Genomic DNA, 17,145 nt, shown 5'->3' with positions numbered 1-17,145 from the left:
CCAAATAACGAGTGCCAGTTGCTCCCGTTACATCAATAAGCCTGCCAATCTTCAGCCAATCATCATGCCAGAAGAAAGCTCTGGCCCCATTTCCAACTTCCACCCTGATGAACTGAAATGCCAGTGAGCGCATCTTAAGAAGCTTCCTCCACATCCATGAACCCGCTGAATCGTCACGCACATCCCAGAAAGAGCTGTGTCGCAGGAGATAATGCCGAGTCCATGAAACCCACAAAGAGTCTGTCATGTTAAACATGCGCCAGATCAAGCTGAGAGCAAACACCCTGACTGAATCTCTGAGTCTCCTAATCCCTAGTCCCCCCTCTGACTTAGGATAACACAAATCCTCCCAGCAGACTTTAGCCTTGTGGGTCTGATTCGGATCACCCGACCATAAAAAAAGCACTACAGAGGCTCTCAATTTTATCTAGGCAAGTCATTGGCAAGATAAAAGCTTGGCTCCAGAAATTAACTATGCTAGATATAACTGATTTTATAAGTTGCAGACGCCCAGCATAAGACAAACTTTTATTGGTCCATGAGAGCATCCTTGTTCTTATTTTGTCAATCAACGGCTCATAGTCCTCCTTAGAGAGAGCTTTAGTGGTCAGCGGCAACCCCAAATATTTTTTCAATTTCCCAATTTAGTAGTATAGAAATTATAAACTGGGGTAAATATATATAGAAACAATTCTGGTCACATTTATTTATATGTATATTAACTATCAAAATACACAAAAATAAAACAAAGTATATAACATATTGTTACATGTTTAAATTCTGTAATAAGTTGATAACAATGAATTTATTAAATTACAAAAGTTGTGACATACATCACAACTTATATCTTTCTATACTATTAAAAGCAAATCATCTCAAAAATCTACTTGCAAAATTTGTTGCACCCCTTCATTAACTATAAGTTATTCTTCAGTCATATAATAATTTAGTCTAACATAATCGTTTTAATAACTATCCTTACAATATAATATGAAATACTATGTTAATCAAAAAAAATGATGAGATATTATTTTTGTGCCATCATATTTTCAGAATTTTTTTTACCTTTAACAATTTTTAATACTTCAGCCTTATACAGTAGAACCTCTATAAATTAATATTCGATAAATTAATAATTCTGATAAATTAATAAATTTCTCCGGTTCCAACTTGGACCGGTTCAAAATTTGACAAAATCGATAAAATAATAAGATAATAATTTTTTTTAGAAAAGTATATGTAAATATATGGTCCCATGAAAATTATAAATTAATAATTTATATGTATACATATTTTATATAATTAATAACCTATTATTATATTATTTTTTTATATTCACAATGTAAGTATCTTTATATTCTCTTAACACTTCATATATTTTTGATAAAATTTAGTAATATTATATCTAAAACCACATTTAAGCTCTATGCAATATATAGTATATACACCAAATAATATAATAAAATTAATATAAATTTCAAATTTCAGAAATAACAATTAATGTCTATATACTAAAATCAAATATTTTTCTTATCTTAAAATAAGAAATCTAAATAAGTATTTTTTTTGTAATTACTATCTCTATAAATTAATAAAATTTCAAAATTTCAACATTATTAATTTATAGAGGTTCTACTCTAGTTAACACACACCCACCTATATATTAACAACTCGACCACCACCTAAGCATATACTAATATTTAACGGCTCATTTTATTAAACTAATACATCTACTTATTAATATATCTAATACACACGACTTACTTACATTTTGTCGAGCTTACTTCTCATCAAAAATATATCGTTCAATGATATCAATATATTGATATATTGATTGAATAAAAATCAACCCCAGTGAAAATATATATTTGGGTTAAAAAGATATATATTTTCCAAATATATAGGTGGATATAAAATTAACTCCATAACTGATGCTAACATTTCCAAATATATAGGTAACCATAAATGTCTACAATATCAATATATAAATTATGATTAGAGAAATATTTGGTTATGTACTATTATTAGTTAAATATTATGGTAAGACCAAAAATATTGTTAGTTAATAAAAGAGTCCAAACAATTTTTATAGGTAGATTTTTTAGGACTCTTTTCCTTTTAATAGTATTGATTTACCACAACTGAAATATCTATTTTTTTTAGAAGTTAAAATATTATTTTTCTTAATGCTTTTTTTACTATCGATCAAATTGTAATAAAATGATTTGTCTTAATAATTATCTTTTTTAAAAAAAAAACTATTATCCGTTTAGAAACTATAATATGAAACCATTGGTTCAATATCATGAATATCTAAAATTCATAACATAACATGAAAAAGAAACAAATAATAATAATTTTTTATTTTTCAGAGGAAAAAAAAAGACAAAAACATCAAACATTTTAACTGAAGAAATCAAATAAATATTGATTTAAATGATAGTTATATTTTAAGAGATTAAAACAAAAAGATAACCTAAAACCGAATCAATATCTAGATTAAACAGAATAATATCTTTTTATTAAAAATAACAAAGCTAATAATTACATTACGCGCGAGGCGCAAGACGCTGATTATTATCTAGTATATATTATTCGAATGATGATGAGAAAACGATTCGACCAGTATGGGCTTGACGAGACGCTCATTTAGCAACATATTATGGGCTTTAACCTTATTCATCTAATAAAGTTGAAGGCCCAATAAATAGATCCGACCCGACCCAAAACGCATGTAAACCTCCCCCGAGTCTTAAAACCTTGAGAGTCGCCGTTTTACTTCTTCGTCGTCAATCATCGCCGCTCCTGGTTAGTTTTCTTCTTCTCTTTGGTTTCGATGTTTGTTGGTTGAATCTCAATAGGATCTAATCTTATTATCTACATTTTGTGTGTTTCGAGTTTCGATTAGATTGCATTTGAGAAATTGAATTTGGTTGTTGTAGATGAGCATTTAGGGTTTCTTCAATTGGTTGAAAGGATATGGCTGCTTCACTCTCAAGAAGAGTTCTGCGCACTTTTGGATCTTTCACAGCTTTAGGACGCAGCAACGCCAGTATTATCTCTTTTTTTTTTTTTTGTATGTAAAGAATGTAACTTTTAATCTCTAATTGCTTCCCTGTCTCCTTGGAACAGCCAACGCGTTTGGAAATGGCTTAAGCTCTCTTCCCAGTGATCTCAAGGTTGGTCTTTACATCACTCCCATTGCATATAACCTTACTAGTTTTCACTATTTTCGAGATGTTGATTTCATTTTTTTTTTTTTTGTTATCTATCAAATGCAGTGTGGAATGGGTTTACTTTCCAACCGAAAGCTCTCCACTTCTATTTTGACTCCTGACGATTCATTTCCTCGTGATTTACTTTCCCAAAAGACCGTCATTACACCAGACCGAACCATAGGTATGAATCAATGAAGTAGTTAACATTCATATGCTTTAGCTTATTATGTGTAAGGTTGACGACCAGTGCTATGCTTGTGTTAGGCTTTGTATGTTCTCACTTTCTTGTGATTGCGCTTGAGACCTGATCTAATCTACTGAACAGTGATGTTTTCTTTACTGCTGGTTTCGTTTCATTATTCTGTAAAAGTTTTCACTGGTTGGTATTGTATTTGATACTTTCCGTAGGACAATACCAAGACTTGGTCATTCCCGTGACTAATTTTCAGAACGAAGACAAGGGTTTCATGGTTTTAGCTGGTGATGTCTTTGATGTTCCTGTAAGGAAAGATATCATTCACCACGTCGTCAGATGGCAGCTTGCCAAACGCCAGCAGGTATTACTCTAATTCATTATCTCATATAAGTAATCAATCAATAAGTCTGACGCATTTTGGTGGATGTTCAGGGAACTCACTCGACCAAAACAATAAGTGAGGTTAGCGGAACTGGTAGAAAGCCATGGAACCAGAAGGGTACAGGTCGGGCTAGACATGGTACACTTCGTGGCCCTCAGGTAAACATCATACTTGAGCTTTCTTCTCACCAAACCGCAGTTCTTTTCTGATGAAGTTTATTGAAACCCGCTAGTTCCGAGGTGGTTGTGTGATGCACGGGCCCAGACCAAGAAGCCATGCGATAAAGATGAATAAACAGGTTCGAAGACTTGGTCTGAAGATAGCACTCACAGCTAGAGCTGCAGAAGGAAAAGTCAGCTTCTTTCTCTTCTCCATAAGTGCCCTTGTTATTACTAGTCTGCTTTGTATTTGCTGAATGTTTTGTGAAAACTATGCAGCTCCTTGTGTTTGATGATTTGGCCTTGCCAACGCACAAGACAAAGAACATTGTGAACTATTACAATCAAATGGAGAACACGAAGAAAGTGCTCGTTGTAGAAGGCGGTCCTATCGATGAGAAGCTGAAGCTAGCCACCCAAAATCTCCACTATGTCAACATACTCCCATCAATAGTTAGTCACATACTCGACCCTGTGTCAAACTTTGGGGTTTCTTGATAAACCGGTTTACGAATATTGAATCTTGTTTCTGTAATGCTTTGCAGGGGCTTAACGTTTACAGCATTTTGCTCCACGACACGCTTGTGATGTCCCGTGATGCTGTGAATAAGATCGTTGAGCGTATGCACACTCCCATCAACCGTTAAAGAGACAACAATGTTTTAAAATAGCATTCTCAATAAGCAACTTGATCACAATGAAGACAGTTCCGCATGTAGTTTCTGTACGGTCAATTCATATCGGTTATTATGTATTGGTATTTTGGTCCATGTCTTGACCGGTTCGTTATTTGCTAGCTTTTCGGTTTGGTTTTGCAAATCTCGATTGCCAAAAGATTTGAATGATACTATTTATCTGTTTCTAGACATTCTGTCATTTTTTGTTGACCGTTTGAAATATTTATTAGGTTTTAAATGTTTTTAAAGTGATTTTGATGTTGACAAAAAGTGATTTTGATAAATTTTACTATAGAATTATTCCGAAAAAAGTATTTTTTTTTTTTTAGAAAACAAGACTAGTACAGCATACTATTTCTACGAAGCAAATGTGACTACTTATTATTCATCTAAAAATCAATTTAATTCTCTTCAAAATGTACAAACGATTCCGCATTTTAAACCTTTTCAACTAAATTGGGCAGACAATCACTAAGAAGAAAAGAAATTTGATGCCCCTAAATAGAAAATAATCAGCTGTTGCTGCTTCAATTTATTTTAACCATTGCAACAAAGAATATCATAATCACAAATGCACTACTTTTTTTTTTTTCGATAATCCAGGTATCCGGACCTCTCACTTAGTCCGACTATCCCACCGTGGCCAAACGGAAACCATGTTAAATCTGCTGTGGCCAGGACTCGAACTCGTAATGGCAGGCACCTCAGCCGAAATTCTTTTACCACCAGACTACGAGGTCCGGTTCAAATGCACTACTTCTTTTCCGTTACAAGAAGATCAGACTATTACAAAGTGATCAAAGTGCGATCTCAACTCTAAATCTAGCTCTTGACTGTCACTTGATCCCGAGTTTTGGTTTCCCCATCCCAACGATTTACTTCGCCTTGTAGAACTTGGTTCCTATTTCAAGATCAGATAAAAAGATTTGATTAGATCACACCTATATACAAAATCGACCACACTTATAACACGTCTGACAAGGTCAATTAACCAACATTTAAACATGAGATAATAACACTAAGCCATGGTTGCACTAAAATAAACAAAAAATTAAAGTTAAACAAATCGTATTTTAAGATAAAACCGACTGGACCAAAAAGAAATATAAATCTGCAAACTAATAATAATGTGATCAATGAATATGTTACTAACAGTTCAGCTAGCAGATAGAAATGAATCAATGATTGACCAAATATTTTAGAAGACTTCATATATATGTTAGGCTGTAAATTTTGAAATAAAAAGTAATGTAAATGAATCAAGTTAGATAAGGAATCCAAGTAATATTTTCTTTTATAAACACACACACACACACAAAAATATCATATAAAAATCGCAAATAATTAGAGCACTGAAGGGAGGTATATACCATCATGTTCGGATAGAAGCCATTAGGAGTTGATGTTGGTGTTGATAATGCATATGTAAATGATGGTGATGATGATGGTGTGGATGAATATCCTCTCACATCCTCCTACATTGACATTAACATATGACGGGATAATTAATATCAAAAGTATACTATCGTGAAACGAATTAGATAGATTAATGATACGTCCATAGTACAATTCATTTCATAACAAATCAGTTTCTTACTGAATAATCTTAAGAGGAGTGCCTTCGAGAACTCAATAACATAGGCAAAGAAATATGAGGCTATATTTTTTTCAATTGTAGATGCCTAGCTAGGTTTCTTTTCTAATCAATTCTACAGGGAAAAACATTGAACTGATGTAGAATCGTGTGTGTAACATTTTTTAGTTTATAATAGCATAAATAACCATTGCAACTATATATTATTACTTATCACTAGATCCTTTCTCCGTGCGTAGCGCGGATAATATATTTAAATTTGTTACATTTATCATTTTTATTTTTATGTGAATTTTTGTATATTAAATTATATATAACTAATTTTTAAATTTGATTTTTTTTTTTAGTTTGAAGTAAGTATTTCTATTATATGTAACACAATTAACTAATAAAATATAAAATATAAAGTCCGAGATTTTAGAGTTATGTAAAAAAAATATAATTATGTATAGAACATAAATTATCTTAGTTTCAAAGATCGAAATCTCATCTCGAATAAATTCACGAAAATAAAAAGTACTCCAATAACCTACTAAATATAAAACCCCCTTTTAAAAAAAAAACGTACTTAATAATATTTTTTTACGTGTAATAGTTGAAAATTGACAATTGAATATCGATCTAGAATATTATTTCAATATATCTAATGGTAAAATATTAATTGTAATACACAAATTTTGAATTTTGTAATATTACATGAATTAGAAATCTTTAAAATCTAAAATCCATTTTATTAACATAATATATTTTTTATTCATTTATTATTTTGAAGTTACAAAATATTGCTTTAGTTTTATTTGTATATTAATTTTTTAATAATTTAGTTTCTTTTTAAAATTATCAAGAATATAATATATTTAAAATTATTTATTTAAATATATCCAAATATGATGTCTCATTTTTATGTGTGTTTGCGTTGAGCATATTTAATTTATAGTTTGTATATTTAATAACACCTTGCTGCGTGCCGTTCTATGGTTTTAATAAATGTTTTGTCATTTTATTTTTATTACTACTATCATGATTTTTTAGTGATCAGTAATAATGTATTTTAACGTTATGTATTATATTTTATCGTATATTTTCTAACTCTTCATGATGGCACTTTTTTAGAATCATTTTAATTAGATAATAGGTTTAAAAATGTAAATAAAACTGTATATGCTGTAAATTTAGACTATTTAGTGTAACTGAGCACTATCAATTATGAAAATTATATTATGATTTTATTTTTACTAAATCTTTCTTTGTGTGTATTTTTTTGTTTTATTTTGTATTTTTACAATTTTATTGTTTTATTCTTTAATTGCAGAGAATTGCTATTTCTAATTTTTGTTTCATATACCTTAAAAGTCTTCTGTTGATTTTTGTTTGTTTTCTTTCTCCAATTACAATGTACAGTTCGACCGTTTTTTTTTTGGGATCAAACTACTAATATCATCAGATACAAAAGCTTAAACTCCAAGAATGGAGTGAGTATTTGTGCTATAGAAAACTGATTTAACCACTAATATAGTGAGATATTATAATATTAGAAGGTATGAAAACTCTTCTCTGTTGTTCTACGCTGGACATAATTAAGTTGTTGTCAATTGATTCTATATTTGTGATAACTGGAAATACATATTTATGTCTTCCTTACATCATCTTTAATTGGTTTATGGTTGGACCATTTCTAATATACTGAGAGTAACATAATATTAGATGTTGATTATTTTCTTCCAATTAGGAATGCACATAATGAGAGAAATTCAAGGTGAGACAACTTTATAATTTTGTCCTCATATCTATATAGAGTTAGATTATAGATTACTCTATCTGTTTCAAAATGTAATCAGTTTTAATTAAAATCTGTAATATTTAAAAGTTATTATATTATAAAACTGTCATTTAATATATAAATTTAATCAATTACACTGTAATTTACATAATTTAATTGGTCAGACAATATCCAATAAGTATAAAGTTACATTGAAATATAAAAACAATTTTTATAGTGAAATAAAAAATAATTTTAAACCATTATATTATAAAGCAAAGGGAATATTCAAATTTTATTGAAACATTAGAATAGTAAGAATCAGAAAAGCTGAAATCTGAATGTCGATCATTTACGTCGGCCATGCCTTAGACCATCTCCAATGTATTCCTCTATTTTTTTCTCTAAAATAGAGAAATTTTATAATAGAGATGGATTTGTCTCTAATGTATTTTTCTATTTTCTCAACTGAAAAAGAATATTCTATATATTTGTTTTTCTAAGTTTACGAATAATACTTTTTATTTGTGAAAGTTGAAAACCAACCCGATTTATTTTAGTATTTTAAAAAATTATTATATTATTTACACTAAATACTTATTTACAAACTATTATGTAAATAAAAAGTATAATTATATTTATATAAATAATATATTTCACTAAAAAATATTTTCGGTTATAATTGTTTAAGTAAAAAGTTAAAAGATCATTTTGTAAAAATAAATAGAGGAAGTGACATGAAAAAAATATAGTTTCTCACTGGCCGATTATTTTCGCTTACGTGGACACTCTATCTAAGACTTATATCATCCTTTTATTACTTGTTTGATGAGATTCTAATAGAAAATAAGATGGTTTTTCACCTGATCATGCATGATATTTGTGTCAAGAAAAAATAAAGTTGGGTATCATAATTTTTGGGTTATATTCGATTGTTAGATCTAAGAAATATTAAGGTAAAATTTGATTATATGCATTTAAAATGTTACCTGACGATGCAAAGAAGGATTGTAATTGTTGAAGCTATTGCAACTCATCTCGCCGTGTAATCTAATCTTCTCCAGTTGTGCTACTCCAAGGCCTCTCTGTGGCTGCTTTGGCTTCTCGGAACCATTCGTCTTCCCTCTTCTCGTAGCCGGAGATGAAGGAGACGATGTTGGAGCCAGCGAAGATCCTCTCATGTTTGGTCTACCAAAGAAACTACTTCCCATGTTCTTGATGTACGCTGGAAAATCAAGTACTAGAGACAGAGAAATTGATTTTTTCTTATTTTGGCTTTGCTTTGAGCTAAGGAATCTCTATCATGGTCAATTGGTGATCTCTTTTTATAAGCTGCTTCTAACAGTATTTAAAACCTTAGTATAACTACTGCGTCGCTGGATCAGATTGTGTCCAGATTTCAATAGATACGCCACGCGCACAAATACATATTACATAGATTTTATGCCCTTAATTATTTTGATTTCCAACTCTATTTATATTTTAATTTTCAATTAGTTACAATAATGTGTAATAAAATAATATAAATGATTGGATTAAATTAACTTAATTATTTGTTTTGCTTTTGGATGAATTCCAACACAAAAGACTTCGATGATGATTCGAACGAATTATTTCCCTCTCCCTCTCTGTAATCTAATTATTCTGCTCTAATTGAGAAACCCAAAATTTATTATAAAAATCGGACTTATCACAAGATTATTTTCATATTGACCCAAGTTGAAGGGGTTTATTATAAAATTACGTATGTTACTTATTTCCAATATTTTTATAAATCAAGATTCGAACAGTACTGTAATATTATGTGATTTGTGGTAGATAAAAATATGTGCCAATGTTTGTATTGTATTATATTCTTCACAACGAGTATAAGGAATGAGATTATTGTAAAAACAAAATGGTATCACTTTTCATTAATCTTGTGACTATCATTATAATCAAGGAGATAATATTATCAACATAATGACGTGCAATATAGAGTCATTGAAACATAAGACCACCGTAGGTTGAGACTTCAATTAGTCTTGCATACCTCTAGTTATTGCTCTTATGTTCATAGAAGGAAAATGCCAAGAGATCCTTATGAAAATATAACAAGATGGATCAATTATGCCTATTTTAACATGAAGCAAATTATACATCAGTTATGCCCTAAATTAAATATCATGTCAAGATCCGCAATCTGACTACTAAAGGCTAACCACAAGTCTTCTTCTTCAACAATTATTGATGCTCTTCATCAAGAACTAAAACATTAAGAAAATTCGCACAAAAGAAATGAAATGGTGCTACGAATGATGGATCACCATTTCTGTGACATGCATTTCAACTTGGTAAGGTAATTTCTTTGGGACAAGCTAGTGAGAAATGGGCTCTGAGTTGTTTCGAACGATTGTAATCACTATTTAATTGTTCTCTCCATGTTCTTTATTTTTTCTTTGGATGAGTACTGTAATGCACAACCCTTAGAAGATAAATATAAAAACCTATGTATGCGCATGCTCATTTCATAAGATATGTAACATATGGTTTTGAAGGACCATTTATTCTTTTTTTTGATAAAAATAAAACATGTACGTACAGATTGATATTTAATAAATTAATATTTTAAATTTTATTTTGGATCAATTCTCAATATATAGTATAATTAGATAGAATAGTAAGATAATAGTTTTTAGAATTCTTATGATTTTTATTAATATCATCAAATTATAATTAACGTATATGAAGTTTATAGAATAAAAAAAATTTAACCTTTTTCTAATTTTTAATATTTTGGTTTTACTTTTTTTTTGTGCGACAACTAACAGCTATTCTATTACTCAAACTTGAAGTGGTCTGGGTAACCAAACCGGAATAGAACAACCAATAAAATATTGTTCAAGCTTAAGACTTGAGGCTCCTCAGTGCTGTGATCTTGTACAATTGGCGGCACGCTCTCATTTGTATTAAACCATGCTTGACATTCACTCTCTGCATAACGAACTAACTCCAATGGATTTCTGTGTATCCCCCTAAAGAGCTTGTCATTATGAACCTTTCAAATGTACCAAATTATTCAAGGATAAGGATTCATGTCTAATTCAAGTTCAACAATGATGTTTTTCCTCCAAAAGAGATAGTCCATATTAGCATAAATACTCGGTACCGTGAAGATACCTGGACTTGTTGGGATCGATGATAGGGACCAAACTTGTAGAGCAGGCGGACACTCGAATATGACATGAGTTACAGATTCTTCTGGTTCTCCACATCGTGGACAATAATTATCGCACCTCATATTACGCCATACTAAGTTCCTCGTTACAGCGACATGACATGTTATCAATTACCATATAAGATGACATATTTTTTTAGGCGTTTTTACCTTCCAAGCAAAGGATTGGAGCTTGGTAATACTTGGTTCTAGTACCTCCCTTTCTTTCTTAGATTTTAATAAGTTCTGAGTTACCCAATATCCAGATTTAACTGTGTACTGGCCATTCTTAGTATAGGACCAACAGAATGTATCACGACGATGAGTTGAGCTTATGGCCAAACTCCTTATAAGTGGTATATCTGCAGAGCTAACATAATCTTCCAATAGACCAACATTCCATTCCTTTGTCACCTAATCAATAAGGTCACTAACTCTCATATTTTAATGGGACTATCTTTTAAAAAAAATATATTTTATATTTGCATTTATACAGTCATATATAAAAGTGTTAAATGTAAAATACATTTTGAAAAATATAAGAAAAAAAAAATATTTTGTAGAGATCATGATAAATTTTAAATAAATTTGATGTTACTGAATGAATTTAATAGTAAAACTAAAATATATAAAACATTTTATGTCATTATAATAAGAAATTCAGACTAAATTTTTGTTAAAAGAAAACATTTTATAATTATAAAAAAAAATATTTTGAATAGATTTTCAAAATGTCATGACCTTTTGTAGTAGAAATTTAAGGCTTTTATTTGATCTGTGTAGAGATTTGTCTGTATTTGTAATGACAGAAATTACGTGGGAGTTTTTGTGAATAAGCAAAACAATTGGACCAAAGGCGTTATTCTTAAGCATTGCTACTCACGAGTGAATGTTAACGTGTCAGTGTATGAGTGGTTCATAACACCTATGCTATGTTTTTATTGTTCTTTCTTTTAAAATAAAAAAAAATGATTATATTTGGGCGGCGATCGGACGGTGAAGAGGCAACTAGACTTCAAAACTTAGGAATAGTAAACGTTGGATGAGAGTATCTAATAAGAACCGTAGGATGAGATTGTATCGTAAATCTATCCGTCAAATATAATCCCGAAATTGAAATTTGAAAAGATGTATTAGAGAGAGGGACGACGAGAGAAGAAGCTCTTTCTCTCTCAAAGAAGAAGAAGAAACCCAAAGTCTCTGTCTTTTCTTCAAATCTCTCTTCTTCTTCTTCTTCTTCATTCTGGTGTTCAAATCCCTAATTTTCTCGATCTCTTTACAAGCGGATCAAATTTCGAATTTCAAAATTGCCGTTTTGAGTTTCAGTGTATACGCCGATTCGGGTCGAGGGTTTTCTAGTGCGGAAGTGATTAATCCGCCATCGGATCTTGAATCCTCCGAGCTGATCCGTTGCGTTGATTATAATAAGCTCTGAGCTTTAAAATTTTTCTGGGTTTCTGCGGATACTGAGAAATTTGAAAATCCTTCAGATGGGAGAAGGAGACGATTTCCCGCCTAAAACGGAGGGTTCAGAGGAGTTTGATGCCCCGACGAAGAAGACGGCGAGGCAACTCGACTTCGCTGGTGGGCATTCACAGGCTAATCAAGCTCCTGCCACGGTGGCGGCGGCGGCGGTTCCACCTTTACAATCTCCTCAAGTCCCAATCAGGCTTCCGTAAGTTTCAAAATTGAATCGTAGATGATTGAAAGTATACATCTTTATACGAATTTCAAAATCTCACGCTTGTTTAATTCGCCAGGAAGCCAGAATCTCCGAAACCTAAGCCAAGGCCTGTTGTGGTGGAAGCTGGAGATGGAACTCCTATGAAGAAGAAACACTGTAACTGTAAACACTCTCGCTGCTTGAAGCTGTAAGCCTCTTTTTCTTTTCTCTTTCTTACTACTTTTAGTAGTATCTTTGATTGAGTTCAACTGTTTTTTTGTTCAGGTATTGTGAATGCTTTGCATCCGGCACTTACTGTGATGGTTGCAACTGTTTGAACTGTTTCAACAACGTCGACAATGAACCCGCTAGACGAGAAGCCATTGAATCAACTCTCGAACGCAATCCTAATGCCTTCAGGCCTAAAATCGCTAGCAGTCCACACGACCCACGAGATAACAGGGTATATATTGAGTGTGTGTGATGCTGCTTCAAACTTATGCTGCTTATGAACTTCAAATCAAATTTTGTAGGAGGTGGTTGGTGGAGTTGTGATGTTAGGGAAGCACCACAAAGGCTGTCACTGCAAGAAATCCGGATGTCTCAAGAAGTACTGTGAGTGCTTTCAGGCAAACATTCTTTGTTCTGACAATTGCAGATGCTTGGGGTGCAAAAACTTCGAAGGAAGTGAAGACAGGCTAGCTCTCTTTCACGGTGAGCATTCACATGGTGCGGCTTATCTCCAACACGCAAATGCTGCCATAACTGGAGCTGTAGGTTCCTCGGGGTTTGCATCTTCTCCTGCTCCTAAGCGAAGGAAATCTCAAGACATTTTCTTCAACCAAGCAGCCAAAGATTCATCTATTAATAGGCTTGGCCAGGTAGTATCAGCTCCCTAGTCTGATTGATGATTAGGGGAGTGAGAACTTATTGTATTATTATTATTATTGATATCAGGGAAGTAGCGGGAAAACAACATCTTCAAAACCTGTTGCTCGTCATGGAGGCCCATCCAAAGTTGTATATAGGTAAAATGCGTTATATGTTTGCATAAAAAGCTAAATCTGAACCAGAGATTGCATAAACTGATTACACATATTTTCTATTAAGGTCTCTCTTGGCAGATATAATTCAACCACAGGATGTGAAAGCACTTTGTTCTGTTCTGGTTGCTGTATCTGAGGAAGCAGCCAAGACATCAACAGTGAAACGGTTGGAAGATCAGACAGAAACTTCATTAGCTTCTTCTGCGCAAGACAATAACAATGGTACAGAGATTGAAAAAGCTGCGAGTGGAAATGAAGCTGGTGCAGATGAGTCCAATTCGGATGGCTCAAAAGGAAAGTCACTGTCTCCAGAAACCTTGGCGTTGATGTGTGATGAACAGGACACTATGTTAATGGTTGCAGCTTCATCTAATTATTCGGTGGAGCCACCAAACGGGCAAGACCAAGGTTATGCAGAGAAGGAGAAAATAGTATTAACCAAGTTCCGTGACTGCCTTAACCGAATCATCTCATACGCAGAACTAAAAGGTTTACTACATCTCTTGTCTCATTATGGCCAAACAGAAGATTATCATTCTAAAAGCTAGTTTTGTTTGTTTGTTGCAGAATCAAAGTGTTCTTTGTCAAGGATGGATACAGAGTCACCTGTACACGCGGCTGTGAAAACCGAGCCGGTGGTTCAACAAGGAGAAGTGGCGAACGGAGTTTCACAAACCACAATACAACAACCTTCCCAGCTAACTTCTTCATACACACAAACTCAACAGCCTCAAGCTCCATCTGAGAAGAAAGATCTATGAATCGAGACATTTTACTCCTAACATTACTTTACAGAGAGCAACAATGGCAGCTGAATCCGATTTTCCATGCTTAATTTATGAGGTAACAGCCACCAATAATGGCAGATGATTACAATAAATGTTCACGAAGGTTGTGTTATTAGACTTTATTTTCTTAGTTCTTCCATTAAAATTCTTGGTTTTGATTTATAAATGTTTTTTTACGACTTGTTGACATTATCTGTGTACATTGCTGTTACTTAGTCCACTCGATTTTTTTTACATATTAATATTTCTTTTAAGAGTTTTTTTTTTGGTTATAATGTTGCGTATTTATCATGTTCTTGAAATATTCGAACAGCTACTTATTGTGAAGTAAATCAACCAAACCAATTATGTTGCTTTAGAAAGATAATAGCCAGTTCTTGTAACCTCAAAGCTTGTATTATAACTCTCAATGAAAACGATTCATATTAAAGGAGGGATATAGACCTAATCTTACATTATACACCTTTTTGTAAACACACAAATCACAAATGAGAGGAAAGTTACAACAATGAAGAAACTGGAGAGAGACACACTCATGATCAAACATTCAAATCCCCAAATCCCAACAAAACTAGAAACTGTATTCTTCTGCATGAGTTTCTCTATACGCTTGTAGCTCTGTCGATGGAGGGTGCCGGTTTATCTATGGTCGATAGAATTTGCGGCATTGACATTCCACCCGAAACAACAATCTCTGCAGATCAGCAATGATATATTATGTGAAGTTCAGAAGCTTTCTGCTAATTGACTTTGTTAATAGTAAAGAGGCTTTGTGATCTCACCTATGCCTTCCCGGACCGAGAGATTTGGCCTGATAACGTCGTTGCTGTTGACAAGTAGGATATCTCCGATGTAAAGGTGGTTCGTTGGAACATATACACAACAAAGTTCCTCTTCTGTTGGATAATTCTGCAAGGACAAAGAGCATTATAACGCACATAAATTGTCTACCCTTTTGTATCCATAAGTCAGGAGTAGTTCAAGAAACAATAAACAAAATCATTGTACTCACCTGAAGAACAACAGTTGATGTAATAAACCCAAATGCGTATTCGCCTACACGTGGATGCCTGATGATTGCAACTTCCTTGAAAGCTTGTGTATTTTGATCTGTCAAAAAAAAACATGGTATGAACAAGGATAAGACTGACTGGAATAATGCTGAGAATGCAAAAAATGAGTTTTTTTTTCATTTTCTAAGAAGAGACCAGGAGAAATGGCAGTGCTGATTTGCTTGGAAGCGTTGTAGATGTGACGAACAAATGGCATCCGCTTGATAAACCACTCCCCCAGGTTCAGAACCGAAGCCCCCAACCATGAAGACATGAACACCCCGACCAAGAAGATGAATGCGATTGAAGTCAAGAAACCGAAACCTACAAAAAAACCAAACCAAAAAAATCAGACACCAGATGGTAGAATCGATCAAGAGGGGACATGCAAATAATGCTTACCAAAAATGTTGATTCCAAGCTGTGCATATATGGGAGAGAAGAAGCCATCAACAAAGTGAATAAACCACCATGTTATATAGAATGTAATCGCAATGGGAAGTAGGATAACACTGAAAAGAAAACAAGGGCAACTAACTAACAAGCACAATATTTGAAATCTGTGATCAAATGACAAAATGTCAAGTCTTGCTTGCTTACCAGCCAGTCATGAACTTCTTAGAGGCCCAGCCCCTAATGAACAAGCTCAAAGTCTGCAGAAAACAGCTAAAAGCATCAAACCACCCAGAGAGATTCAAGAATTCTCCAAAGCAAAAAACACACTTGGAAAGCTTCAAACTTGATATCTTTCAAAAGAAGTTGTTAATTTCTTTCTAGGGCAAAATCAATTTCTCAGATTTTTTTTGAACAGTAAAAAGGAACTCGGAGCTTTAAATCAAATCGGAGGAAGAACATGGTGGTAGCTTTCAAGATCAGGGAAATTAGAAAGTAGACCTCGTGGGTAGCCTGGTGATGCGAAGAGGAAGAGGAAGAAGATGAAGACGGCTTCGAAGTAGAACCTTGGTCTTTATCAGCGACGGGCATCAGAAGCTCCAGATCTCTTTCTCGATTGGCCATCACCACCGTCGGCTTCTCGTCTCCCATCGCTAGATTCCAGTGGCGGGCTGAGGTCAGACTTTGAGCACATAAAGTGGTTCAGCTACTAGTTGAAGCGGACTCTCTCTCTCTCTCTCTCTCTCTCTCTCTCGTTTTCTTCGGGTCCTTGTTCAGGATTGGGTCGGGTCCTTCGGTTCTGAGCTCGCTCTTCTATAATTTTTTGGTTTGGTTTTCAGTCAATTTTAACCCGTTACTAAATATTTATTAAAAAAAAAACCAAAATTTTAAATCATAAAACCCTAAAATATGCAAAAATCCAAAAATATATATAAAAACCAAAATTCCTTTTTAAATTCAAAACTATATCTAAACTAAAATAAATATATGTAATACCAAAAATATATCCAAAATACTTAATAT

The 17,145-nt window shown here is 32.9% G+C and overlaps 4 protein-coding genes across 4 annotated transcripts; 2 read left to right on the top strand and 2 right to left on the bottom strand.

Moving 5' to 3' along the window:
* The first annotated feature begins 2,632 nt into the window (after nt 1-2,632).
* LOC108870453 (50S ribosomal protein L4) lies at nt 2,633-4,830 on the top strand. The gene is made up of 9 exons (XM_033274692.1): nt 2,633-2,808; nt 2,943-3,052; nt 3,133-3,179; nt 3,282-3,399; nt 3,627-3,775; nt 3,847-3,954; nt 4,029-4,148; nt 4,234-4,407; nt 4,500-4,830. The coding sequence occupies exons 2-9, from the start codon at nt 2,980-2,982 to the stop codon at nt 4,599-4,601; spliced, it is 891 nt and encodes a 296-aa protein (XP_033130583.1). The 5' UTR covers nt 2,633-2,808; nt 2,943-2,979; the 3' UTR covers nt 4,602-4,830.
* Nucleotides 4,831-5,409: 579 nt separating this feature from the next.
* LOC108870409 (protein SPEAR1) lies at nt 5,410-9,195 on the bottom strand. The gene is made up of 3 exons (XM_018655889.2): nt 8,974-9,195; nt 6,002-6,106; nt 5,410-5,532 (listed from the first exon to the last, which is right to left on the bottom strand). The coding sequence occupies exons 1-3, from the start codon at nt 9,193-9,195 to the stop codon at nt 5,410-5,412; spliced, it is 450 nt and encodes a 149-aa protein (XP_018511405.2).
* Nucleotides 9,196-9,257: 62 nt separating this feature from the next.
* Nucleotides 9,258-14,915, top strand: LOC103848381 (protein tesmin/TSO1-like CXC 6). Its single transcript, XM_033274686.1, has 7 exons — nt 9,258-12,855; nt 12,941-13,051; nt 13,129-13,306; nt 13,377-13,724; nt 13,801-13,871; nt 13,954-14,378; nt 14,457-14,915. Exons 1-7 carry the CDS (start codon nt 12,671-12,673, stop codon nt 14,648-14,650), a joined length of 1,512 nt encoding a protein of 503 aa, XP_033130577.1. The 5' UTR covers nt 9,258-12,670; the 3' UTR covers nt 14,651-14,915.
* Nucleotides 14,916-15,051: 136 nt separating this feature from the next.
* LOC103848382 (protein CONTINUOUS VASCULAR RING 1) lies at nt 15,052-16,866 on the bottom strand. Its single transcript, XM_009125302.3, has 7 exons — nt 16,624-16,866; nt 16,330-16,382; nt 16,132-16,241; nt 15,886-16,053; nt 15,690-15,787; nt 15,460-15,586; nt 15,052-15,371 (listed from the first exon to the last, which is right to left on the bottom strand). The coding sequence occupies exons 1-7, from the start codon at nt 16,771-16,773 to the stop codon at nt 15,280-15,282; spliced, it is 798 nt and encodes a 265-aa protein (XP_009123550.1). The 5' UTR covers nt 16,774-16,866; the 3' UTR covers nt 15,052-15,279.
* Between the last annotated feature and the right edge of the window lie 279 nt (nt 16,867-17,145).

The sequence above is a fragment of the Brassica rapa genome, chromosome A07 (genome assembly GCF_000309985.2).
Source record: "Brassica rapa cultivar Chiifu-401-42 chromosome A07, CAAS_Brap_v3.01, whole genome shotgun sequence".
Classification (NCBI taxonomy): domain Eukaryota; kingdom Viridiplantae; phylum Streptophyta; class Magnoliopsida; order Brassicales; family Brassicaceae; genus Brassica; species Brassica rapa.
Note: the sequence above shows the minus strand (reverse complement) of the source record. Positions and strands in the feature narration are given on the sequence as shown.

Excerpts from the sequence above, each read along its gene's own strand:
- LOC103848381 (XM_033274686.1), top strand. The coding sequence starts at position 12,671 with ATGGGAGAAGGAGACGATTTCCCGCCTAAAACGGAGGGTTCAGAGGAG. Across the intron at positions 13,872-13,953 it reads CCATCCAAAGTTGTATATAG|GTCTCTCTTGGCAGATATAA; the intron begins GTAAAATGCGTT and ends TTTTCTATTAAG. Across the intron at positions 14,379-14,456 it reads CTCATACGCAGAACTAAAAG|AATCAAAGTGTTCTTTGTCA; the intron begins GTTTACTACATC and ends TGTTTGTTGCAG.
- LOC103848382 (XM_009125302.3), bottom strand. The coding sequence starts at position 16,773 with ATGGGAGACGAGAAGCCGACGGTGGTGATGGCCAATCGAGAAAGAGAT. Across the intron at positions 16,242-16,329 it reads AAGAAGTTCATGACTGGCTG|TGTTATCCTACTTCCCATTG; the intron begins GTAAGCAAGCAA and ends TTTTCTTTTCAG. Across the intron at positions 16,054-16,131 it reads GCTTGGAATCAACATTTTTG|GTTTCGGTTTCTTGACTTCA; the intron begins GTAAGCATTATT and ends GTTTTTTTGTAG.
- LOC108870409 (XM_018655889.2), bottom strand. The coding sequence starts at position 9,195 with ATGGGAAGTAGTTTCTTTGGTAGACCAAACATGAGAGGATCTTCGCTG. Across the intron at positions 6,107-8,973 it reads ATCCTTCTTTGCATCGTCAG|GAGGATGTGAGAGGATATTC; the intron begins GTAACATTTTAA and ends ATGTCAATGTAG. Across the intron at positions 5,533-6,001 it reads GCTTCTATCCGAACATGATG|GAACCAAGTTCTACAAGGCG; the intron begins GTATATACCTCC and ends ATCTTGAAATAG.
- LOC108870453 (XM_033274692.1), top strand. The coding sequence starts at position 2,980 with ATGGCTGCTTCACTCTCAAGAAGAGTTCTGCGCACTTTTGGATCTTTC. Across the intron at positions 3,180-3,281 it reads CTCTTCCCAGTGATCTCAAG|TGTGGAATGGGTTTACTTTC; the intron begins GTTGGTCTTTAC and ends TATCAAATGCAG. Across the intron at positions 3,400-3,626 it reads TACACCAGACCGAACCATAG|GACAATACCAAGACTTGGTC; the intron begins GTATGAATCAAT and ends TACTTTCCGTAG.